This window comes from Octodon degus, unplaced genomic scaffold (assembly GCF_000260255.1).
Source record: "Octodon degus isolate 3935 unplaced genomic scaffold, OctDeg1.0 scaffold00047, whole genome shotgun sequence".
Taxonomy (NCBI): Eukaryota; Metazoa; Chordata; class Mammalia; order Rodentia; family Octodontidae; genus Octodon; species Octodon degus.
This window is the reverse complement of record NW_004524623.1, coordinates 2,326,855-2,352,964: the sequence shown is the minus strand read 5'-3', so window position 1 is coordinate 2,352,964 and position 26,110 is coordinate 2,326,855. Positions and strand designations below refer to the sequence as shown.

At 38.9% G+C, this 26,110-nt stretch overlaps 1 protein-coding gene across 2 annotated transcripts in view; it reads right to left on the bottom strand.

Annotated features, from left to right (window-relative positions):
* Positions 1-113: 113 nt before the first annotated feature.
* Positions 114-26,110, bottom strand: part of Hmga2 (high mobility group AT-hook 2) — a 132,833-nt gene continuing 106,836 nt past the window's right edge. The window contains exons 4-5 of one of the 2 annotated variants that reach the window (XM_004632136.2): positions 14,131-14,163; positions 114-3,218 (exon numbers count right to left, since the gene is read on the bottom strand). In XM_004632136.2, the coding sequence (XP_004632193.1) occupies positions 3,171-3,218; positions 14,131-14,163 (81 nt within the window). In that variant the 3' untranslated portion in view covers positions 114-3,170. The remainder of the gene's footprint in view (positions 3,219-14,130; positions 14,164-26,110) is intronic. The other variant, XM_023716310.1, reaches the window with a different exon arrangement.

Genomic DNA, 26,110 nt, shown 5'->3' with positions numbered 1-26,110 from the left:
CAACTGATTTAAGTGTAGGACTTCAAAAGGCATTTCCTGTTGTGTACACGAGTGTGGCCGTGTAGTCTTCAAGAGGTGGAATCACAGGGCTTGTGAAGGTCTCCCACCTTGGCCTATTTTAAGCAAACTTTATTGTTGATTTAATGGAATTGTAACAAAGAGTTGGACTCAAAACACATGGGGATCACAGAGGCTGTTATGTTTATTGTGCAGAACAGACCGTGATAATCCACTAGAGAAATATTTTCAACAAGCAAGCGACTCAAAGTACAATCATAGACAGCAATTCTACATGAAGAACAAAGAATAAAGTGAGAAGACGCTCAAAGGAACAGGGAGAAAGTCAACTGCAGTTACACGTCTTGATACTTTTCTCCTGCAAACATACCTAACTTGCAGAAATGGTAGAAAAGTTAAGTGTCCAGTCTTACTTAGCTGCGACCAATAACAGCAAAGAACAGTCCTATAAAATTTATCTCCCACAAAAATAAACTATATATATAAAATTTTATGATGTTCTTACTGTTCCATTGGCCACAAACTTTTTTTTTCAGTATGAAAAATGAGGTATACTGGGACTTAAGAGGTAGTAGTGTGTTTTGATTGTACAATGTACAGGAAGTAAGAGAGTAACTTCATCAGAGATGGAAATTGCTCCGAGCTCAGAGTTTGGCCAACATGAGCAACTGCTTCAGTTTTATGAGCTGGCCAATGAGGTTTCTAAAAGGCCCATCCAAAGATATGGAATGGGACTTTTATTTTTTATGAGCCACTGTTTATTTGCTTATCTAATGCACAGTTAACAGTCATGTTGAATTTTAATTCTCTCCACAGCATTTTCGGCAATTCACAACAGTGAGTAACCTGCCAGCCTCAGAGAGGTATGTGGCCTTTGAAATTACCTCCCTGAAGCGGCTGGAAGAGAGATGGTTTTGAGTTTCATTTGGCTTCAGTTCTAAAAGCCATACTGACACAAGCCGTCATAGGAAACTACCTCCTGGCCCAGTGGATAATACCATGTTAAAAAATCAGCACACTCACTAGGAGAGAAAGGCATAAAATATTCTACATAAGAAGTGTTCAAAATAAATCTGGTTGAGGCATATTACAAAAATCACATTTGTGAAAAATACATGAAAATATCTGTCAAGCATTTTCTTATATTCAACTAATCTTAAAAAAACATATTTTGATTGCATTAGGCAAAAGCTGACCTTGTTGCATCTCACCTACAAAGCTTCAAGTTTCTTTGAAGGTTGGCTTCCTTTTATTTACTTATTTTTGCATAAGTACATAAGAATGGGTTCTTCTCTATCAAATGCTTTACAAAAATAGTTTCGATTAGGGATAGCTGCAGCTTGAACCATTTCAAACACTGGAGAAAATAAGTGAATGCTGCAAATAACAAGTTCATTCCTTTTGGAGTCCAGAGGTAGGTCTTTGCAAATCAATTAGTCTATTTCCTTAAACAATTCATTTGAGGTACAGATTTGGAGGGTAATTAAACATTAGTCAAGTTATACATCTGTGTGTGTGTGTGTGTGTGTGTGTGTGTCTCGTGTAGGATGAGTATAGAAAAGTATACTTAGAACCTAGGAGCCAATGATTAAAAACATGTTCAAGTTAATGTAGAAATCTAGCAGAGAAGCTGAAACAAGTATTTGTAAAATTTTAATTGAAAAATCATAGAAAAATACATAGCCATGCTGAAACAGAATAAGGAGATTGTTTCTTTTAACTGTAATGAGTGTACAAAGAGAACTGCAGGTGATGGAAATCACCTGCCCAGTAAGGTTTTCTTTCTTGCATTGCTTGTGTATAGCAGCACGTAATAAGTACGAGACTGTAAATTCATTGTAACATTCAGAGGTAGTATTGAGTAGTGGGAATATTGCATCTCTGGCGAAAAGTGCAGTTTGAGTGAAGAGATGGTGAACGGAAACTAACGTAAAGCACTTCGGTCAACCATCTTATGTCGAAATGTATTACTTGAAGTAACACATAGGCTTAATTTGAGGTAAGTGGTATTTAGGTCTTTCACCAAAACTGATACATATTGGAGACAGGAAGAGAGGAGGAGAGACAGAGAGGGAGGTCAGGAGGGGCGGAGGGAGAGAGACAGAGGCTGCTTTTAAAGTTGTCATTTAACGATACCAAAGAAATGTAGATTGTAGTCCTCCCCACCTCGTCATTCAGGTGAGTTGATCTTGTGTTATTGTGTTGTACCTTTTCACTAAATTACAGCGAGGATCATGACCGTGTCTGGGTTCCTCAAAGGCTTTAAGACTGACAAGTGTTATTTACTGCTAAAGGGCATTTTGGCTCTGGAGGAAGTAGATTTTCTGAAAACAAAGTGTTGTCCTGAAACATCAAAGAGTGGTGGGGGTAAATTTATTACTCCTGCTGATATGTGTGGTATCCATAAATATAGGAGTTGGCAACATTTATTTGCTCACTTCCCTTTTTGAAAAATGAACCTAATCATTTCTGGTTTGCTAACTGAATAAAAGGATACATCAGCATTTCGTCTCATTTAGAAAGGAAAAAAAAAAAAAAAGGTTAAAAATCATCAAGTAAGTGTCTACGAGATTATACAAAAAGGAAAGAATAGCATCTAGTCCTTATCTTTGGTGTTCTAAACAGAGGGTTTACTACAGCGAGCCGGGGTGGGGGTGGCGTTGGAGACCCCCGCGGGGCCACACACCAAGCTTGTCGCTTTTCCTATATGAATGCCCCGCGTCACCAGCGTGGCGCGCTCCTCGTCCAATGCAGTGCAGCGATCAACTAAACCCAGCAACCGAGAGCATTTTTCACGCCCACCCAACTCTTGCTTATCAGATCCACAAACTATTAGTAGGTTAAGAAAAAAAAAAAAAAAAAAAAAAGTCATTAAAAGTTGCATTGTTAAACTGTGTCCCCTGTGTTTACAGCAGTTTTTCACTAAACCTGGGACAGTGAAGGGATTACAAAGAAAGTGATTAATATAGTCCTTTTTAAGGTTATGTGACGTCGCCCCGCCCCGCCCCCGCCCCTCGCCCGCCCCGCCCACCCCACCCCGCGGAAAGTGGAAAGACCATGGCCATAGAGAGCAAGGTAAGTGGTCACTGCAGTGTCTTCTCCCTTGGAAAGATTCAACTGCTGCTGAGGTAGAAATCCAACGTGGGCGCGCTCTAGTCCTCCTCGGCCGACTCTTGTGAGGATGTCTCTTCTGTCTCCTCCTGCAACACACAAAGGACACGCAGGTTGTGAGAGGACCGGAGGCTGCGCGGGGCTCCTGCAGGAGCGCGGAGGTGTCCGCTGCGCAGTGGGTTGCGGGGTCAGCCCGCCTTCCCGTGGCTGCTTCCAATCTAATTAAGGAATCAAGGTGTTATTTTTTTCCCAGCGCCCTCATTAACCCCTGTTGACTTACTGCTTGACACCCCGGAGGCTGTCCAGCAAATTCAACTGTTTGCTGTCCAGAAACTGTCAGGTCGATGGAAGTCTACTCACCAAGCAGAGTAAAAAATAAGGGGTAATTTTTTTGCTGACACCATGGCAGTCATCAGTTTTAAAATCTGGTGCATGGGTACAAAAAATAGTTACAGAGATTTTTTTTTTTTTTTTTTTAAGGAGTGATCCCATTCTCCAGACGCTGGTCATGATGGCTGCTATTTTTAGAGTGCTTACTAGATGTGTTTAGGTACTGGAGAAAAATCAAGGCTCAGATAAAGATTAGGCCCAGGATTACAGTTCAAGTAGGACCAGGTCAGATGGGTCTGAGATCACATGTGATGCCTGCACCCTCTGCAGAAGTAAGGGGAAAGCTCCTGGATTTGGATAAAAGGCAACAGGAAGGACTGCACTGTTCCATCCCAAAGCCATTTCCCTATTCTTGTATTTATTAAAGCACATTTTGAGACAGTGACCAAAGTTTGGCATAACTGTTCAATCGCAATACTAAATCCATCCAGTTCAGCCAAATATTTAATGGTGGGCCAGCCAAGCAGAGAAAATCTAATATATATGTTTTTGCAGGGCCTCCTCTTCATGTAAACCTAACTCCTCCTCTTTCCCCTTTTCTGATTCCTTATGGCTCTGGAATTCGTGGGGGTTTCTGCAAAGCAGGCTGAGCTGCAAAGTTCTCTTTTCCTTTGCTTATTTAACAAATGTGCTGTACCTTTCAGGACATGGGTGGTAAAGCGGAGACAATAAACATTTCTGATAAAAGTGTCTTTAGAGAGAGGATGATTTTTATCAAATGCTGCACATTGTCTCCTAGCATGGCATGTGAAAAAGATCTGGGAGAAGAGGTAAACATTTACTCCTGCAGCAAACCAAGCCCCTTAAAGAATGGCCAGCTTAAAACAGCTTATAACAGCCTTCATACCTTAATAGATTTGATTTTCCACATGGCTTCATTTGGTCTGGGTGGCTAGCTGACACAATTTATACCTCTCTTCCTTTCCCAGGTCACTACAGTACACCATTCAGTAAAGCAGGCCTTAGAGCTTGTCTGCATTATACGAGCAAACTTCCATTCATTAGTGTCTGAAACACTTCGGCTGTGAAGGGGCTCCTAAATGCTACCATGTGTGACGCTTTTGCGTAAAACAGCAAATGGGAGAGAAACAGCCCCCATGAACGGGCACTCACATGAATGTGCGCACGCACACATGCATATATACACACTCACACGCTAGCCTGGCCTTTAATCACAGGCCACTACTTATTGCAAACCCTTTGCAAAAGGGTTTCCAACATTCTCTTTCCCCCCAAAGACCCAGAGAGCTGTAAATCCTGGGAATAAACACACATACAAATGAATGGATTACAGCTTAAAAAATATAACCGCAGCAGCATCAAGTCATGAGATTTCACACTGGTTTTGTTTAGTCTGCTCTGGGTTTTGTGGGAAACATGGAAAGTATGAAGCTACCTCCCCTTTTCTCCCAGCTCCCAAATGTAGGCTTCACATATTTAAGCAGCAGGTTTATACCTCTTGACGAGGCAACAGGCCATGACCCTGAGATCCTCTGTGGAGTCCTGGTCACAAAGGACGATGTACCATGATCAAAGCCATGGCCAGACGAAAGGGAGACAAGCCAAGGATCAGCTGCCCTATGACCTTGTCTTTTCACTTAATATTTAAATCCCAGAAAGTCACTAAGCTGTTCGGCAGATATGCTCTTTGTCTGCTCCCTAAGGACTCACTTCTCATTATGACACGAGGTGTGGACTTACGTTTCTGCTCTGAGACAGACCACAGCATAGAGGCTGGGGGGAATATTTTATTTTGCTTTCTCACAGTTAACAAATTAATAGAACCAGTCAAGCTGGAAAACCTCCTGGACCAAGCCGTGATTATTATGTCTCTTAAGTGCTTAATTTTTCTCTACTATCTGAAGACCAATGTACTTCAAAATCTAGAAGGAAACAGTATTTTCAGGCCATGAACTTACAAAGACCTTGTATTAGATAGAATGTGATCAGTTTTTCAAAACATTCCCAGACATGTTGCTCGATTTGAGCTCCCGAAAATGATAGTCAAACCCCTTAGACACAACTCAGGCGAAAACGGTCCCTTATATTGTTTCCTTTACCTAACAGTTCTTAACACAACATGGGAAGCTGTTTTATTTATGTATCTTTCCCCTGACCTTGAAATTCTTCTGCAAGTATCCATCAATTAGTAATGGGAACACGAGTAGGAGGTCAGGTTGGGAGACCTCACCCCATTAAACTTTTGGTCGCAAGGTGGGCTTTCATATGCTCACCACCATGGCCTTCTCCAATGTCAAATTACAGGACAGCTCTCCCTTCTTGGTGTAGCCTTCCCTTGGAAGGAAGGCATGGCTGCAAGCAGATAATGCTGCTGGAGCTGCCATCACTTCTCTCCTTTGCCAACCCCAGGTCTCACCTCTCCAGGGACCTGGTCTTTTATGACATGTATGGCTACTATCTCATAGGTATGTATAGGGAAACAAATGAACCTCTCTGTTGGGAATAGGATAAAGTTGGAAAAATCCACTTAGCTGTCCTATGTGTCACAGTTGGGCCAGATGCCATCCAAGACATTTCTGCAATGCCAACAGTGGACTGAAACAAGGGAAAGGGGCAACAAGCAAATGACTCTGCTGTCTCAAAAGAATCTTGTTTCCCCAACAGAGTAGTTGTAGGGAATTTTTAGCTTCCATCCTTTGATCCTATTTAGTAACTTAGAAGACATGGTCATGTATTATAGACAACAGGCTGACCTCTAGTTGCTTTGAAAGAACTGCTCTACATTTGCAACATTCTGCCCAAAGACTTCTGAGAATGAATAGCTCCTCAATGGTGGCCTTGAAGTACTAGGGAGACCATAATACTGCGGCCATGAGTTGCACCATCTCATCAGGAACTAGTTGATGGGGTGGGAAAGCCAAACAGCAGCTCTCTGTCAAGAAGGCTTACCTTTGGAATGGGGGTTCAGGAATGTCAAGATAAAAGGACTGTGCAGAGTGGAAGTACACAGTGACATTTTTACGAGCACCAGCCACTAAAACCTCTAAACACTGATTAGCTCTAGCCCTTCGTGCAGCTATTTTACCAAGACAACCGAGGTTGCACCATGCTAAGGGGGAAAACCTGCGTGATATTTTTGGTAGGAAGCTGATAAAAGCGGGAAAGACAATGAACCAAGTTGCAAAGCTATTTTTTTTTTTTTAAATAACTCTTGGAAAATCGACCTGAGTTTGCCTTGGTTTTTCTTTGGTTTGTGGAAAAAAGAGATTTAATAATTGTAACACTTTCATTGCTTTGGTTAAGCTTGAAAAAAAATTCCCATTAAAACCCAGAAATACAGGTTGCACATATGCTGTTCATTCAGAGCAATGGGTGCGATGCCTCGCTTTGGATCCACTTCAGCTAATTGATTAAAAAAGGAAACACAAGACAGCCTAGTATCCACCTTTGATTCTTAGTGCTTGATGGAATCTGAAGATGTCTTGCATTTCATGCAAGCAAGGTAGGAGCATACAATGGCAGGAAGTTTAATATTTAAGGCTGAGAGCTAAAACTCTGCGTTTAATTTCCAAATGCAGACTAAACAGCAGTTTGTAGTGGAAGAGAGGCCAGTAGATTCTAAATGGAACCAGGGAGTGGAAATGCTCTCTGTAAACTTTAAAGGTTTTATCACCATGATGCTCCTCTTTGTGTGTATAGTTAGGAATACAAAAATCACAGAAGTGTACCTCAATTATAGTAGGTCCTTCTGTTTTTTAATTGCCAAGGATGCTGCAACTATTTTTAATACTGCACTCTAGAAATACATTTGTAATTTAAGCTATCTTGCCAGTAGGACTACAAATGCCTGGTAATCAAGAAAAGGTAGTTAAAAAGGAATGACTCTATTTTGGTCATCTTAATCTGTTCAACATTTTAGGTCTTAGAAATACTTGTTTATGAGTCTATTGTTTGTGAATACCTCAAGTCAGTTCTGTCAGAACAGAAATAAAGGGTTCCTCTCCTCAGTAGAAGTGACCAGGAACCAATCTTTCAAATTCCATCTGCAGTTAAGAGACCCACAAGACCTTAAAGCCAAGTTTTTCTATTTTTCTGTCAGATATTTTAATTTAAAATGGATTGGGGCTGTTTAACTTCATGGAAAGTGATTATTTCCTCCAACTAGGAAAACTTTATAGCAGATTTAAAAAACATGTTGAATGGAACATATATAAAGCATATAATCTGGCAAGAACGGGGGATTCTGATGAAAATGCAAAGGGGGGTGGAAACGTTCTGGAAAAGGAACTTGAGAGTTTGGGATGGTTGCAGCATTTATACTGATCTTTTCTTCCTCTTAACTGTATGTAGAGAATGCTGCACAGGCATCAGGACCACTGGCTTATGTTGTCATACTCTTGCTAAGCTTGGGTTTGAGGCCTTAGATGGGGGCAGTGTTCATAGAAAAAAGTTAATTTTGGGTGTTACAGATTGCAGAGGCCAGCTGTGGTGCTAGGCAGTGTGTAACCAGAGCCTTACTCCCATCTTGTCAGACTGGTGATAATAATGTCCATCTATTGCACTGTAGGGTTGTGGGAGAAAGAATACAACAATCATATAAGACGACTTGAAAAATGCGTCCAAATCCTCTAAGACTAGTGTGAAACAATGACTATTAATTTGAATTACTGATCCTGTTTTTATTTCTTTATCTGATTCAACCAGGCTTAACAATGGGGTGAAAAACAATTCTTCCCAAATAAAGTAAAATTTAAATTCAAAGATGCACTTTTGGGGCTGTGATTTAAGGTATCTATTTAGCTAGAGATAGCTGAGTGGCCTAAGTGCCTGCCTGGCAAGTGCAAGGTCCCAGGTTTGATCCCTGGTACCTACTGCATGCTGAGCAGGCCACAGAACGCCGGATGCACTGTGCCTGCCACCAAAACTAGGCATGGTGGCGCATGCCTGTAATCCCAGTGCTAGGGAGACTGAGACAGGAGGACCACTACAGGTCTGAGCTCTGTAGCTCTGTACCAAGTAAATAAATAAATACTTTTATTAGTCATGCCGTGATCTCCACAGTTTCAACATTGTACAAATTAGGAGAAGAAACTTTTCCCTTTCATTTCTATTTGTATAACATTCTGCTCAGGTGCTGCATTTGTTGTCAAACAATGAGAGATTTCTAGATTTTCATCCTAATTGTGCCAATGTTTTTCTTTATGCCGAATTAACTTTTGAATAAGAGTATGAAAATACTAGTAATCACAGTAAGTCAATAAATGGTTATTTGGGGGACATTTGAGTGACCAGCAAAGCTTTCCTGGATGGAAAGGGAGCAGGTTAGACATAGCAACATATTCCCATTGAATTACGAGAGATTTTCTTAGAAGGACCAGGTTTTAAGACCACTTACTATTTATTCTATATTAATTTGGTGTTAAGAAAATCTAGACATTAAATAAACAACTGGTTTTAATCCAAGTCACTAAAAATACAGAGGAAAAAAAGCCTTTTGCAATAAGAATAGGAAAAACCCACAGAAAGTGCCATTTAATAGGCAGCCTGCAGAGCAGGCGTTACACAAGTACAAATAGTCATGCTTTTCAAAAACTCCTGTAGCAAACCTGTGAAGTCCAAAAACACTAGTTTGTCCATTGGCGTCTTATAAAGTTGAGTGTTGTTCTTTCTCTTCTCTTAGTTCTATCATCCCTTGAAGAAACTCTATGTCAAGAAGCAGCTGAAGTTCAGCTTGCCAATATTCTTTTATTACACATGCAAGCTGGGCTATGACTTCACCTGCTACGCTTCCTCTGCCCTCCAGCTTCCCCATGCTGCCATGTCCTTGGGTTATTTTATCAAGGGTTAAACGTTGGCTGCTGCTTTGCTCTCTTCTCTTTCCTTGACCTTTGCAATGTCAGAGGTCAGAGGTTAAGTCAAAAACGTATTTCCTATACAACAAAACAGTGCCACTCAAGGAAGCCTTTGATATGGTTCTTCGTGTTTTGCCAGTTGGTACCAAACATTTACTGGTCCACAAAATGTTTTACCAGCTTGAAAGAACGTAAGTAGGAAAATAAATAAATCAGTCTTCTTTATGACTTTGGTGGTATAAATCAAGGCGCTCCCCGAGTGAGCAAATGAGTGACTGTTTGCCACTCTGATTTATTATGGACTATTTACTGCACTGGTCTAGGTACTATGTAAAAGATGAGCGCTAGAATGCGAATGCTCTCTCCGCTCTCTCCTTCCTTTCTTCTTTGTGTGTCTAGACCAAAAGCCCCCAGTAAAAATGCCTTCTTTGAGAACAAGATGCTGACTGCAATTCATCAACTTGCTTGTCCGAAAACGAAATCTCTCATTTGACTCCGAACAATGTTTAGATTGCCTGAAATATAAACATCCTTAAAACTGCCCTTGAAGTCTCTGTAAAAACATTCAACATTTTTTTAAGGTGTGTGTGGGGACGGGGGTGGGGGGAAGACTCCCAGGATAAGCAAGGCTTACTGAGATTTCTTTGCCCTGTCACCACCCACCGAAGACGCTACTCACAGGTAAAAATCTCCACTTTGAAATGGAAAGCTTTGTGTTCGGTGTTGTTTTTTTAAACTGAAAAATTTCCAATTCTTTCATTGGGAAGTCAAAAAGGACAGGTTTGTACCTGCTCTGATTGCCAGAAGTGTAGCTTGCCAGGGCTAGGCAAAGTAGGCAGACTCTACAAAGAACTGTTAAGATTTTAAAAACTTTTTTTCCCCCCTTTGGGTAAAACTGAGGTAAGTAAAAGTGTCTGAATCATATGCCTTAGTTTAAAGCCTTAAAATGGAACATCAAGAAACAACAAATCTTACAGTAAGCTAGCAAAATCTTTTTAGAAGTTCTAGTTAGAGGTTTATTTTTCTCAAAAGAAAAGCTTGAGTTTCCTGTATCAATAATAATAATAACCTGAAACTGTAAAGCCATTTATTTTATTTATTTTTTAAAAAATAAAAGAAAAAGGTATCTTTAATCCCTGAAAATTTGGAATAGAAACCACACAGTTGGGAACTCAAGACATTTCAAATTGCTAAAGAACTTGCTAATTTCTATTTATTGGTATGACTTCCCGTTAGTTAACTTCTATTTATTGTTTATTTATCCTTTGAAGAAAATACTGCCGAATTCACTCTTCCACTGATTTTGCAATATAAAAAAATAATGTGAATATTGTGCACTTTCCTCTTCGGACATTTAAGGGATGGTCACCTTTCCCACTAGGATTATCGGGCAGCTTTGAAGATTGCATTTCCAAACACCAATTCCCACTGTAGTCCTTTTCTTGCATATGGGTTCCTCTCTATACACATGTGCTTATATCAACAAACATTAGTGTCTATATAAATGCTGAGATTTATCTAATTCTGAATTTGTCTCCTCAGACAGAACTTTGATACTCTGTATACCAGTTTTATAAAGTGGCACTCTTGAATCTGTGAAGTTTCAGAATTTGATGGCATAAGTAGATTTACCATAGTCTTAGTAACTGCATGTGACGTACATAAGAGGAAGATGACACTGTGTTAATCCTAAGGGTAAGATTTAGTAATTAATGTATAACATCTCCTAATTTATACAAAAATTCTTATTGCAAAAACATTCAATGAGAACACAAAGTAAAAAAGGAAGAAAATTTGAAACAATTACAATTTTAAAGTTCTTGATCCTGGAAGATGAACAATTGAATAACTTCAAATAAGTTAGAATATAATATCCACTATGAAATTTATGTAAGTATGAATCTTTCATAATGCTCCTGTGAGTTATGGGAGAGGCTTCGTATTATCCATTTCCTAGACATGTAATTAAGAAAAAGACAAATTAATTTGTCCAGTAATGGGGCCAGAACAAAAACTTGTTCCTTACAGATGGTTGAGACCTTTTCTTTACAAGTAAAATATTTACTTATGCTAAAATCTTCATCACCTCGAATAGAATCAAAATGTAACCCCTTGAAGTGCTTTTGATGAAGAAAGGATATGAGCCTGAGTTAATCCAGATTGCTACATGGAAAAGCCATCTGGGAGGGTATTTTGAAAAAACAGATGGAAAAGGAAGAGATTCTTTTGAATGTAGTGTAAAATTTACATTATCCTCCATGAACTTCCATGTAGTTCCCATGTTTATATAATTTATCACTGTGTCCTTAGACAATACAAATTAGGTAGTCCAATGAGCTCATGTTCTCTTTTTTCTTTTAGCTTAAATCTCAGCTCCTTTCCTTTAAAGGACAAATGTGAAGCAGGGTTTGCAAGACAGCCAGACTGATCAGTGAGGATCTCCTAGTACAGTTATGGCTCCTTTGAGATTCCTGATTCTCTTGGGGGGGGGTGGAGGACAGCTGTACTTTCATTTATATTATGTCTTGGTGAATTAAAGCCTAATTTGCAATCAGTTCCAAACAAATTAATGATCTGTCTCTAGAGTGTATCTGGTCGTGCCACTCTACTTTTTTATATGTTATCTCTTTATCTAGAAGGGTTTCTTTTCTTAATGGCTCCATTTTCCCTTCTGCAACTAAACAATAATAAAACCAAACAAAATGATAGAATCCTACTCTTTAGGAAACCATCCCCTGAGTCACCCATGACATTCTACTCCTCATCTGTATCCCCTATGTGGCCCATATCCAACGGACATTCTGTGGTCATTTGTTCAACAAATGTTCAAACATCATTTCATGTGTTTTCACTGAATGCCTTGTCTTTCATCCCTGGCTGCTCATTAGGATCATGTAGAGAGTTCAGAGTACATACTTATGCTTGGATTTCCAGATCAAATAAGCAGAATTTATGAAGAGTGATGCCAGAGGTATGTAGGTAAATTCTTATCAACTTTTCTTTAGGAAAAAAAAGATTTGCAGTACTTGTTAATTTCCATGGTTAATCAGTCTTAGGAGGGTGGATTCAAGCTACGGGCTTGACATGTCTGACCAAAGAATTTGGAAGAGATGCTCACATTTGGCTCACAAGGACTGGCCCCAGCAAACCATTGAGTAGCACCCAGGCATTTTATATATGTGTATACATAGTCACTAGGCAATTCTAATATGATGCTACCCTCAGAAGCTCTGAATTAGATTTCTTAGATGCATGACTTTGTTGTTCAACTCACCTTCCATATAACACCAAGAATACAGACTAAATCAGTGTTGTTCCCAAGCTGTGGGAGATTATCAGTGTATTAGAGTTTGTAGCCCATGGAGCAACAGTCAGAACGCTTCAAGGTACCTTTGATCCAGGTGCTCAGACCTGCCAATGCATTACCTCTTTGTTTTCTTACTTACGGAAGATACAGTTTAAATAAATATACGGTGGTGCCTTGGTTCTCAAACTTAATTCCTTCCACAATTCTAATTACAAACCTAACTGAACTAGGACCAAATCAACTTTCGTAGTTAGGGTCAATATTGATCTTATGGGAAACTTTGATTCAGTTCTCATCCAATTCATTTTTCAACCAGAAACGTGGAAATGAAGTTTGCGATCCAAGGTACAACTGTACTCGGGATTTTTTGTTTTTCATAACATCTCTCCTTTTATTCCAGTTAAATTACATGTGCAATTATTTGAGTTTATTTCTCCTAGATCCTTACATGTGTTTAAAAGCTTTCATTTTCTTCAAAGCAGCATCTTTAAAAATAGGAGACAAGCAAGACTTTTTCCAGGTGGACTAAGAGGATAGGATAGATGGTACATTTTTAAAGACTTTAAGGAAAAAGATTCTATGGAAATTTTAAATTATATGAGAGAAATCTACAAGGAACTTGATAGCTCATAACTTTGCTTAATAATTTGTTTTACTAGGCTCTCCGTTATACTGCCTAGAGTTTTCTCTTAAGGTATCTATTTAGATCCAGAAAGAAATAGAACAGCAAGACAGTCATACACTTTCATAGGTCAAATTCATGGCAATCATTTTTTTTTCATAGCAATCATTACTAATTTACTCTTTAGTTTTATTTTCTTCCAACTTGCATTTTCTCAATAAATATGAATTTTATGCTGCAAGGTTAGACTATAGTTAGAACAAAGAACTCCATTTGGGACAAAGAAATTCAAGCTGGTTTCTAATTCTAATACTGCCAAAAACTTGAGAGACAATAATTTAGCTATTTAATCAAGGTCTGAGGGTTCATTAATCTGCAAAATTAGTATAATTTAATGTTGCAGTTTCCCAACCCTATTGGGAATATTTTAAGATAAGAACATGTTATAGGGCCTATAATATGGACTAATTCAATGAGCAGATGTTTGTGGTCACAAATCAAGAAATAATTTGTAATTAATCACTCCTGTATTGAGTAAAAAAGTATAGCAGTCAAATGGAAAGGACAGAATTTGATGTGTAGGAATTGGTAAAACACATGATAACACTAAATATCTGCATGTGAGGCACTGAAATATAAGTTTCCATTTTAAGATATCTACATTTAAATGTATTGACAATCTAGATTTTTAGTTTTTAGATATAATTTCAGACTACATATTTTAACTTTGTAGGAGCCAATACATTTTAAGAATATAAATCTGGGGAAATGCTAATTAAATGCTCAATTTGGGAACTTTTATTAAATACATATTGTACTTTAATTTTTGCACTAATTGGAAAGGGAAAATCATAATGAGCATCTTTTACCTGAGCAGGCTTCTTCTGAACGACTTGTTGTGGCTAAGGAAGAAACAATAAGAAAAAAAAAGACATGTTATATTTTAGAAGGTAGGAAATAAAAAAATTAAGCATAACTATTTTAATGTAAATGATCACCAAGCAAAGAAGAAAATTTTAAGTTCAAATGGTTAATCTCTGGCTAAAGGGTTTATTCATAATCTTTGTTGAGACAATATAATGAATATTATCTCAGTTAACCTTGTCCAATGATTTTAATTCAATTGCTAATGCAATGAACAATGTCCAGTTGAATCACGGTATATATACCAACCTTATCAAAATAAACATACTATTATTCAATCACTTTTATTTGGTACCGGGATCGAACTCAGGACCTTGTGCTTGCTAAGTCAGCACTTAAGTCACTGAGCTATCTCCCCGGTACATAGTCACTTTTTTTTTTTAACAAGTCTACATATCAGAAAATTTGAGGGGCTGGTGAGATGGCTCAGTGGTCTAAAGCACCTACTTAGAACAAGCTTAGCAAAGCACAGGGACCGTGGTTCAATCCCCCAGCACCACATGCCAGCCAGCCCCGCCCCCTGGTGGGCTGAGCTGGCCACACACACATAAATAAATAAATAAAAAATTAAAAAAAAAAAAAAGAAAATTTGAGAAAGGTTCTAATTTATATTATTTTTTAAAAAGAACTTAACTGAGATAAAAATCTGCATACTATACAGTTAACTCATTTAAGTATCAAAGTGTTTTCGTGTTCAAAGTATTGTGCAACCATCACATTTTAATTTCAGAACAATTTCGTCTCCCCAAAGAGAAACGTTGCATCTGTCAGGGTCACTCTTCATTTCTTCTCATTTCTAGGCCGCCCTTCCATGCTCAGCTTCCATGAACCTACTTTGTGCATCTATACCTTGGCTTATTCTGAACACTTCATGCAAGAAGAATCATACAATGTCATCTTTGGGGTCTAGCCTCTTTACTGGCATAATTTTTTAAGGGTTAATTATACACCAGTAGCCCACTCCTCTTTTATACCAAATAGTATTTCATTGCATGGATCTACCATATATTAATGATCCATTCATCAGCTGATGGATATTTGGTTTATTTCCAAGTTTTGGCTCTCGTGCATAATACCACTGTAAGTATTTAGATGTGAGTTTTATTGTAGACATGTTTTCATTTCTTTTTGCTACCCTAGGAGTGGATGGAATTTCTGGGTAATATGACAATTTTTTTCCCCTCAATTTTTGAGCAGTTGCCAGGTGACTTTTCAAAGAAACCATACTGTTTTATAGTCCCACAGCAATATACAATAGTTTCAATTTCTCTGCATTTGTGCCAATACTTGTTATTGTGTGTCTTTTTTTGTCACAGACACCCAACTGGGTGCGAAGTTGAATGTTAGCGTTTAGATTTGCGTTCCCCTCACAATCAGTGCCATTGAGTGATTTTTCATGTTGGCCATCTGCATACCTTCTGTGGTGAAATGTTTATTCATATCCTTTGTTCATTTAAAAATAAATTATTCATCTTTTCAATATGGAGTCCTGAGTCCTTTCTAATGCCTGGATACAATCTCTTACCAGATATATGACTTACAAATACCTTTTCCCATTCTGTGAATTCACTCTTTCTTGATGGTACTGGAAGGACATTTTTATCTGTCTGTCTGTCTGTCTGTCTATGTATGTATGTATGTATGTATGTATGTATGTATGTTTGTATGTATGTATGTATGTATCTATCTGTCATCTACTTGTCTTTGAATGTATGGGTCAAAACTTTCCTCTTTATAGTTAAACACTTCAGGGAAATTTTTCTCACAGCCTAACTTAATTTTCTAATACAGTACTAGAAAACATTTGTTATTCTTTGGTATTGAAAACTATGGATTTGAAGCCCCAGCTTGTTGCTCTCTTATCTCCAGTTCAGTCTTGTGTCTGAACGGAAACTCTGCTTGCTCCATCTGCACATCGCTGAGACTTGCAAATAGAAGCACTGAACCATCCTGGTCTGGAGGGAGACATACTTTAACTACAACATTGACAGTTTTTCAAGTAACAGAAATCAGCTCCAATTCACTATGTCTTAAGTATCTACTCACTTTCCTTCCTCTCAGAATTTCTGAGTTGTGTGAGGTTTTATGGCTGGCACATTAAAAAAGTTATATAAAAATTATCAGAGTTTTATCTTTTCCTATTCTCACTTGGCCCAAACTTGCTCTGCCAAGCCTGTTTCTTTTCCTACCTTTCATAAAACTTCGCTACTAGTGGGGAAAAAAACAATTATCAGACTTACTTTAGGACGGACAGATACAAATAAAATAAATGGCAGGATATTTTTCTGCTCACTGAAAAGACTGTCCTCCCTGTGGCTTTAAATCACAGCGTAGAAGACATCACTGTCAAGACGATGTGTTCTCCAGGTGGAATCAAACCAAGGAGGACTAGAATTTCTTGCCCCCTTAGGACCCTAAAGTATATATTGAGAGAAGATGTACTTCAAAAGGGTCATTTGTAAGAGCAGACTCCTCTGCACTGTCGCCTTTTCTCCTGCTGATTCTACCTGCACACGTGTTTACTTCCCAAGCATCTGGAGTCTGTGCACATTCCTGCAGCCTGACTGGCTCCTCCTGCTCGGAGATTCCCTCCCGTTTTGACTGAGGAGTCTGCATTCACGTGACTGCTGCACGGCGCAGCTCAATGAAACGCTCTGAAAGGCCATGCCAGCGCGCCCAATTCTCCATGAATTAGGTCCCGACACTTCAATGAGGGGAAAGACAATGTCTGAAAGTCTGCCAGCCCTGGCTCCAGGCCTAGTCTGTGTCAGGGAACTTCTACAGACTACCCTCAGACGCAGCACTCCGTACTTCTGAGACCACCAAACAAACAGACCCTTCAGCGCTTTCAATGCCGGCTGCGGTTAAGGCTGCCAGGATGTTTTCCCAGCCTCTGGCACCCAGTGGCTCCAGACTGTGACAAGAAAGTTTTTTGTTGTTGTTATTTTGTTTTGTTTTTATTTTTATGAATGGCCTTGGTCGAAAACGCAGGCTGAAGCATAATGCTACTGCCATTCATAAAAAAGGAAGGGAAACAAACTGCTGGCTAGAAAGATTTTTGGACATCAAACAAATTTCAAGGCTCTTATCCTCCCTCAGGGATCTCCTAGCTTGGAATCAAGTGCTGGTATCCAGAAAGGAGCTCCTCTGAGTGCTTGGCACTGGAAACAGTTAACCATCTCATTTATATAAGGTCTGAATAATACAGAACTACGCATAAACTCGTTCAGGTGGTTAGCTGTATGTGTTCATGCACCTTAATAAGTAATATTTTACACATTCATTTCTTTTACAGGCTAAAACCTTTTATATATACAATATCTGCCTCTGTGATGGTGAGGCCAAGACCTTACTGCTTTCATTTTCTTATGGGGAAACTAAGGCGTAGAGAATTTATATAATCACTTTGAGATAATTTTCTACAATTAAAGCACCCAAGCTCTATTAATTTCTTTAATTCCCTATAAAATGTTTGGAAGAAACCCATTTCCTTCCTCTAAATGAAAAAGACAGAGAAGAGAAAAGAACATAGTCAAATCCAGAGCCAGTGAAGGAGAGGCTGCATTTCTGGGCTGTGACTGCACCTCCAGGTTGATCTTCCTCTCTGGAATCTCAGAAATTCCCAGGGCCAAGGCTGCCATGGAAGCCCATGGCTTGTTGGCAGGGCCTGCACACCCTCAACTAGATTGCTGGTGAAGAGTGAATCTCAAGGGACAGGAATGGGGTCCATTCTGTCTTTTGTAACAGCTGTCCTATTGAACAAACAACAAAGCCTTTCAGCTTATTTGTGTACACAGTTTTCATAATTCTCTTTCTGCTAAGTCTGTGCATGTAGTGAGTTTATGTGGTGTAGTTACTTTGTAAAGTAAGCTTGCAAACAACTCAGTGCACTGACATTTCCAGTTCATCATGTAAAGGGACTAGAAAACCTTTTGAAAAGCTTGTAGTGCCGGGTGTAATGGTACATTCCTGTAATCCCAGCACTTAGGAGGCTGAGGCACAAGGACTGCCATAAGCTTGAGGCCAGCCTGGGCTGCATATTGAGTTCAATCCTTGGAATTACATAGCAAGACTTATCTCAAAGGAACAAATGAACAAACAAAACCAAAAATTACAATTAAAAGCTTGTAGCGAAAACCTTCTCATTCTGCAGTTGCATCTAAGCTTCTAAAATCTAATAACTGAATTTCCTTCCAGAACAAAACTGCATCACCCCCACCATTACTAGCATCAAAGGATTTGAAGAGATGTTGTGAATTAATATAATATTAAAATAAAGCTGTGAGAACAGGAAAGTCCCATCAGTGCGAGGTATCGAAAGGTTAAGAAGGACCCTTCCTCACTATGCAAGACTTCAAGGGTTGTGCCAGTTAGCTGTTATAGCGGGCTAGCTCAACAGCAAATGAACTACAATGCTTAAGCAAATGTATACTGTAAAAGTTTACAAAAACAGCTTGAAAAACAATATGCTAAAAAGTATAAGAAAAGGGAGGAACATACTTTTGGATTTCTAAGATCATACAGAAAACCAGCAATTCTTCAAGGAAAAAACATAAAGGCAGAAATTTCTTAAATTCTTACACACCAGGGGCCAGAGAGACAGCTCAGAGGCATAAGCACCTACCTGGCAAGCACAAGGACCCAAGTTTGATCCCCAGCCCCACATGCCATGTGGTCTTGGCCCCAGATACCCAGGCACACCGTCTGGGCCCTACAGTGGGCACCACCATGCGGCCCCAGAACCAGGTGTGGTGGTGCACACCTGTAATCCCTGCACTGGGGAGGTTGGGCCAGGAGGATCTCTGCAAGTTTAAGACCAGCCTGGGAGCTACAAGAGTGAGCACAAGGCTAGTCCGAATTGCATAGTGAGACCCTGTCTCAAAAAAAAAAAAAAAATCTTACAGACCACAGTGTGTGTGTGTTTATAAATTCAATTTTATTTTATCTTATTTTGAAAAGTAAAAACAGAAGTAAAAATAAATAGAAAAAAATTAGACCAAGGAAATCCTTGTGCAGGAAATGCCCTGCCCTACCACCTGTCTATTTCAAAATGGTTAAGGAGATCTCCAACTCTTTTGAGAATACAACTATTGCGTGTGTGTGTGTGTGTGTGTGTGTGTGTGTGTGTGAGACCTGGGATTGAACTCAACCCCTTGCACTTGTCAGGCAAGCGCTTATTCTACTGAGCCATCTCCCCAGCCCGAGAATACAACTATTGGTGTTAGGAATCTAGGTATTTTAAAGCTAATACTTAGACGAAGTTGCCCCATCATAGCATTGAAAGAAAATGGGTGATAACAAAGAACTTGTACAATAATAGTTCATTTTAATACTAATCTAAACAGTAAATGAAAAGAGGCTTAAAGAGCCAGCCAAATAGCTCAGTGGATTAAAGCACCTGCAAGCAGGTGCACGGCCCAGGGGTTCGATGCCTGGGCCTGCCATGCCTGTCCTGCCCCCAAGATGTGCTGAGACAGCAACTGAGACTGGGCGAGGTGGCATGTGCCTGTAATCCCAGCTCTTGGGAGGCTGTAAACAGGCAGATCACTACGAGTCTGATCTAGTAGTAAGGCCCTAAACACCCCTTAGACCTTTCCTCAAAAAAAGAAAAATAAATTTAATATGGTGTCATAGTAAAAATATTTGCTGAAAGGCTACTTAGCTCTCAGCTTTGAGAAAGAATGCTTTTTTAAAAATCAGCTCATTGAAGTAGTGTGGCTTGTGATCAGGTTTGTATTCACTTAAGTGCAACCAACTTCACCTTGCTAAATTGACTGATGAGTCTATCCATGGTATACGAACCAAATTTCAATACATAAAGATTCAGTACTAATTACTTAAACTGCTTTCTATACTAGATTGTTTGGGACTTGGGCAGTAAACAAAGTGTTAAAAGTTGACTAAACAGACAAAACTCAGATTCAAGAGAAGTAATTGTTAAACCTACACAAACACTCCAAACACAGGAACCAGCAAGGCCAGCAATAGTTCTAAGTTTTGTGGTATACAAACAACTTTCATGTCACTCAACCTGGGGTTGCAACAATATCCTTAACCTTTTATCTCATGTTTTTTAAGCTTCAAAGATGGCCTTTCTCTTTGTAGGTAACCATCGATCAAGACCCATTTATGGGCTGGTATGCTTTTTATCCTGAGAAACTTCACAGCAATTGATTTGAATATATTTACTGAATATGACATTAATCTTACTGGAGGAGAAGTATCATCCAAAATGAAAACAATTTCCTGCCTTTTATGAAATGATATAATTATCACACTTATCCATGCCCCAATTGGTTTATAGTTTTAAAACTTCAGTATTACGGAATCTCAACATTTGGACTTGAGTTATTTAGTAGGCTAAAACCAAATGCCAGCAATTTCGTGTAGCTTAATCTAACAGACTCAAGGTAAGGTCTTTGTAATTTACTTATACATTTTTTTTTGTGTGTGTGATTTGACATTAAGGTATGTCAGTCACTAGACTTTTTACCTGCTATGTGCCTAAACCCTATACTCAGTTTCACTGCCTATGACGGTCCAGATTGGGTCCTGACTTTTTGATATATTTTGCAAAAAGCTACAAAACTCTGTGGTGAAAGGAGAGATTTCTCTACACTAGGTGTGACCTTGCATTTTACTTACATATGGCACAGCTCTTCTTCCAGGGCAGCATGACTTTCTTTGTGACCATCTAGCTAAGTTATTTCCACTCTAAGTCCTTCCGCACTGAGGGTGAATGCTGCAATACTTTGTACGTACCGTTAATTCTCTGCTGTCTATACGAGGAAGCTCGAGGAGGAAAACTGTAACTTGTAATTAAATTTAAAATTAGTGATAAGTGGTTATTTACTTATACTGGGGCTGAGTTTAAGGTATTCTATTTTTTATTTTTATGTATTTGGTACAGGGTCTCACTATGCAGCTCTGACTCGCAGTGATCCTCCTGTTTTCAGCCTCCCCAGTGCTGAGATTACAGGCGTGCTCCATCATGCCCGGACTTGGTTGCCGGCTCAGCGCACCTGGGGCAGGGGGCGCAGCATGGCATGTGGTGCTTGGGATCAAACCGCGGTCCCTGGGCTTACCTAAGCAGGTTCTTAGTCACTGAGCTATCTGGTCAGCCCTTAAGATATTTTCTAACACCAAGTGGTTAAAATGTTTGATATACGTTAAAAATGTATTTAAGAATACAGCGCACTTGAAGTTTAAAGAATTTAAATCAGGCAAATGCTGTTGTTACAGTATGAGGGTGATATAGCTACAGCTACACAAGTCCATCCCTATATACCACTCTTCCTTTGGGGAGGGGGATCTTTTGAGCCAGTGTTTTCCTGTGCAGCTCAGGCTGGCCTTGAACTCACAGCAGTCCTTCACTTCAGTCTCCTGAGCACTGAGACTGCAAGTGTGCACCACCACACCCGGCAGCACTATTCTTTCCAGAACATTTTCCTGTTTTAGTGTTCTGCTCAGTCCAGAATGGTTCTCTCAGGTACTGGTGGGAGGTCTTTGCACAAAGAAGTCATCTACCATGAACAGCTAGTGACGATTTTCTTCAAGCCTTTAAAAGGTCTGGCTGGGTGGAAACCTCCATCCCTTATGCCTTCTGTACGCACTTTTCTGTACGCACTTAGCCATGGCTGGTTACAATTTGCTGGTAACATCTGGCCCTTCAGAGTGCAAAGGAGATTTTGTAGTTCTAGGCACAGCGTCTCCTAAGCAGCTGATAAATCTATGGGAAAAGTTTTCCAAATCTCTGGAATTTATACTTTGTATCAGGGGAGTGTTTTTTATTTTCTACTCTACTTGGCTTTGACACTTCATGTTGAATACAAATGACAAAAATAAGCATCATTTAAAAAATATTTATGGACTTATTATAGCAAAGTGCTGTCGCTGCTGCTGGCCTCATTTTGGCCGCTTGAAGATGAAAATAGCTTAAATATGCCCTATTTCGTGTTGCTTAGGATCAGCCTGTGTGTTTTGGGCTGTAGAGCATGGCAGTTCTGATGAGTTTTGGGAGCCAGTGTGTGGGAGCTTTTCCTTCCCTGGGTGCCTTTCAGATAGTCTCAGGATGAAGCGGGGACAGCGGCAGTGTGCTGTTATTTGAAAGACCATCCTTTTGCAATCTCAGCTTCATGGAGCTATTTGCTGGCTCATCAAATACTAGATACTGGAAGAACTACCTGTGAGACAGGGAATGGGTTTGCAAAATAAACAAAATGCTCAAAAAATCCAGAGTTTAATGGGGAGGACAAATGAAATGGGTATGAGACAATAATGTGCAATTTTAGAGCAATTTAAAAAAACAAACAAACAAAAAAAAAACAAAAAAACAAAAAAACAGTGTATTCTCAGGTGCCGGGAGTCGTGCTCATCAAATATAGAGAACAACTGTAGGAAACAGGAAAGAAAGAACAACACATGACCCTCTGTGTCCCTTTTCACAGGGTCAGGCAGACATGCATCAAAAATGTTTGGAAAAAGAACTGAATCTATACTGAACCTACACAGACTATTTTTCCTTGCTGCCGTTTCCTAACCAATCCAACTTAGCAACTATTCATGTGATATTTACGTTGTATTCAGTTGAGTAAGTAATCTAGAGATGATTTAAAGTGTGTAGGAGGGTCTTCAGCTTCTCTGGATTTGGGCAGTTGTTAAAGTTCTGGAACCAGTTCAGGAGATACTGAGGGGTGACTGTGTTTTCCTCTTATTAGAGAGAATGAGCAATCTGATACAAGTTTGTTCTAAAAAAATGATGCAGAAGTATCACTTCTTTCCTACCACCAAGAAATACAGGTATAAAAGAAATTCTTTTCACTTTAGAAACATAGATTCTAATTAAGCTTAAAATAATCATAAAACAAAGAATAAAACATACAGTTATAGGCATAGTGTGAAACTCAGGTCAGTTTTACAGTAACATGGGACTTGTGTTTCTGGGTACTGAGGTTTACTAGGCATTTTTATTATAGAGAAGACAGCTGTGCTTTCAGCAACATAAAGCAGTTTGAAGGTCAGCCAAATAGTTCAGCGGATTAAAGTGCCTGCAAGCAGGCGCAGGGGCTGGGATTAAAGTGCCTGCAAGCAGGCGCAGGGGCTGGGGGTTCGATCCCTGGGACGCGCTGAGATGGCGATTGAGACTGGGTGTGGTGGCACGTGCCTGTAATCCCAGCACTTGGGAAGGTGTAAACAGGAGAATCACTACGAGTCCAATCTAGTAGTGAGACTCCGAACACCCTGTAGACCCTTCCCTAAAAAAATACAAAAGCAGTTTAAAGCATGCCACTACATACAGGTAGGAAAATGGAATAGACTGTCTCATGCAGTAATTTTTCATTTCAAATTTTATGACTCAGTTTTTTTTGGAGGGAAAGTTCACAGAAAAAAATTCTGAGTAAAAAATTGCAATGTTATTGCTACTTCCTATAAAAGAATTCATCTGCCTTATTCGACAAGTTTTTAGGGAAAAAAATACCACATATTATTAGGGGCTTAAATTATTCTATACATATTTTTTTCTCTGCATAGAATCATTCACAAAGCTAGGACACTCTGCATGTGCACACAAGCTTAAAAGCATCAAAGGATAACAAATAAATCTTTGAACCATGTTGCTAGGTTTCAACAAATCAAACATGTACACATAGATGCTAGGGACTAAGTGTAAACGACTTCATGTCGACTTCGGTAAGTAGAAAGACTCAAGTCTAATATTAGATGAAAAGGGAATATCTATGAGATAATGGAAATGAAATTAGATATGAGCCATAATTAATATCCACATTTGTTAACAGTCCAAATTTATTGGAAGAGGGCTTGAAAGTCTACTTAAGGCATAAATGCTTTTATCATTTGGACGATTAATCAGAAAGTGGTTATAGTACACTGGATCTGGACTTTTATTCTCCCTCTACAGTTTTGCACACAACTTGTACATTTTATCGGTCTGCTTGCCTGCAAACATTCTGTAGAAATTATGTAGTTAAAAAATACTTCTAATTATAGTGCTTTCATTTTGACTAAAGAAATTTAGGATCAACATTTATTTCTTTGGTTCCAAAAACATTTTGCTCAGGTCTCAGACTAAAACATTTGAAAATGGTTTTACAAAATGACTTGATACTCCACTATTTCCCAGCAGCTATAACATTTACACATGGAAACTGAATTTTAAAAGCTGAATCATGGTTTTAGGAATTTCCTTTTCTAAAGGAAAGAGTCAGTAAATTTATTGGTAATCTCTTATGTTCTCAAGGACTACAAAGGGATAGTTTATGGGTTGAGAGCTCTATGATATTTCACTGAATCGTATCTCTTCTAGAATCCTAATTTAGCACTATTTTCTTGGCACTGGTGTAGGGCTGACGTTAGCAGTTGAGTTGTTTTCCTTGGAGGACGCTTAATACTCACTCCGAGAAATGTTAACCATTCCCGAACATTAGCTTATTGAGTTGAACTTTTTAAATACTTGTGGAAGTGAGCCCTTTTTCTTCTCTACTCTGACCCTTCCAGAGTGCTCCAGTACCTTGGACCTTACAGAGAGTACCTTCATCCTGGACCTTCCCTTACGGTTTCTCTAGATTAATGTCCCTTTCCTTAGAATCTGTAAATTATAGTAAAGAAATACTACATTTGGCTTCTACACCTCGGCTCAGTTGCTCTGCAACTGGTGATGCTGGGATCCATCTGCTACCATCTTAGAAGCAACAGTATATTAGTATATCTTTGTTTAGGATAGTTCACAATATCCCCAAAATATCTCTCTGAGTTTTGCTTCATAATTGCAACCACAAAGCCAAACATTTTTCAATTGCAATTCAGCGATGAGGAGACTCTTCATGTTCATACTGACTATACAATAGTAACAATATATAGCTTTTGTGGTCACTGAATGTGCAGTATGTAATTTAATCCTCACAATAGCCGTTTGAACATATATTGCTATTTATAGTCACCTGTGGAGAAATTGAATTCTTAGTATATTAAATGACCCTCAGAAGACATCAAGGTGTGGATGTAATGAAGCCCTGGCTAGCTTGGATGCCTTCACGCCTATCACCCTTTCTGTGACAATGCAATACTCCAAAAAAGGATTTGGGGTAATTATTCAGTTTATTTGGCGCTTTTATATTTTTTAAATGAAAAATTATTTTGAATTATAAGCATCTATTTTATCAATAAAAAGCACCTGAATTGTCCAAAGAATAATAAGAATCCTTCTAGGACTAGGTTTTCACTAAGAATAAAAGAGGCCCAATAAAGAGTAAAACTGTATTTTACTGTAACAGCTTTAAAGATCTTAATTCAAAAGAATACTGCTAGTACATTTGAAGGACAAAAACATTGTGAAGCTATTTTATAACAATAGATGTGCTCTGAATTTTTTTTGTCATAAAGTTTACAATATCTCAGAAATTTGAAGAATATTTTGTATCTCGCTAGATTTCTATAAAAATAGAACTCTTGTCCTAGAAGCTATCTATTCTTTCCATAATCTTTTTATTTCTTTCACATACTCCATAAAAATTTGCAGGAAGGCCATGAAGGCAAGAATATGTAATAAATGTTAATGAATTAATTTTGGTTCTCCTCGCTTATGATTTGCTGCACTATTTGATTGTTACAAACGTAAGCTATGAATTCCGTGGTATCTATCGCATAGTAAACACATGACACAGTTCCTGTTTCTGTGGGGTTTATACTCTCATACATTATTGTCTTTTCCCACAAAGGCCCATTTATATCATCAGATGTCTTTGATTCTCATTTCTGCAGCTTTATACTTGAGTTATCTATGTATCTGTTGCCTTAAACACAATGTTCAGTATGGCCTCTGCACCCTGGCTATGGCTGTTGTTCATGTGTGGCTGTTGGAATGTGACCACCCATGATGCTATATTCGGTTAAAAAATTATATATACA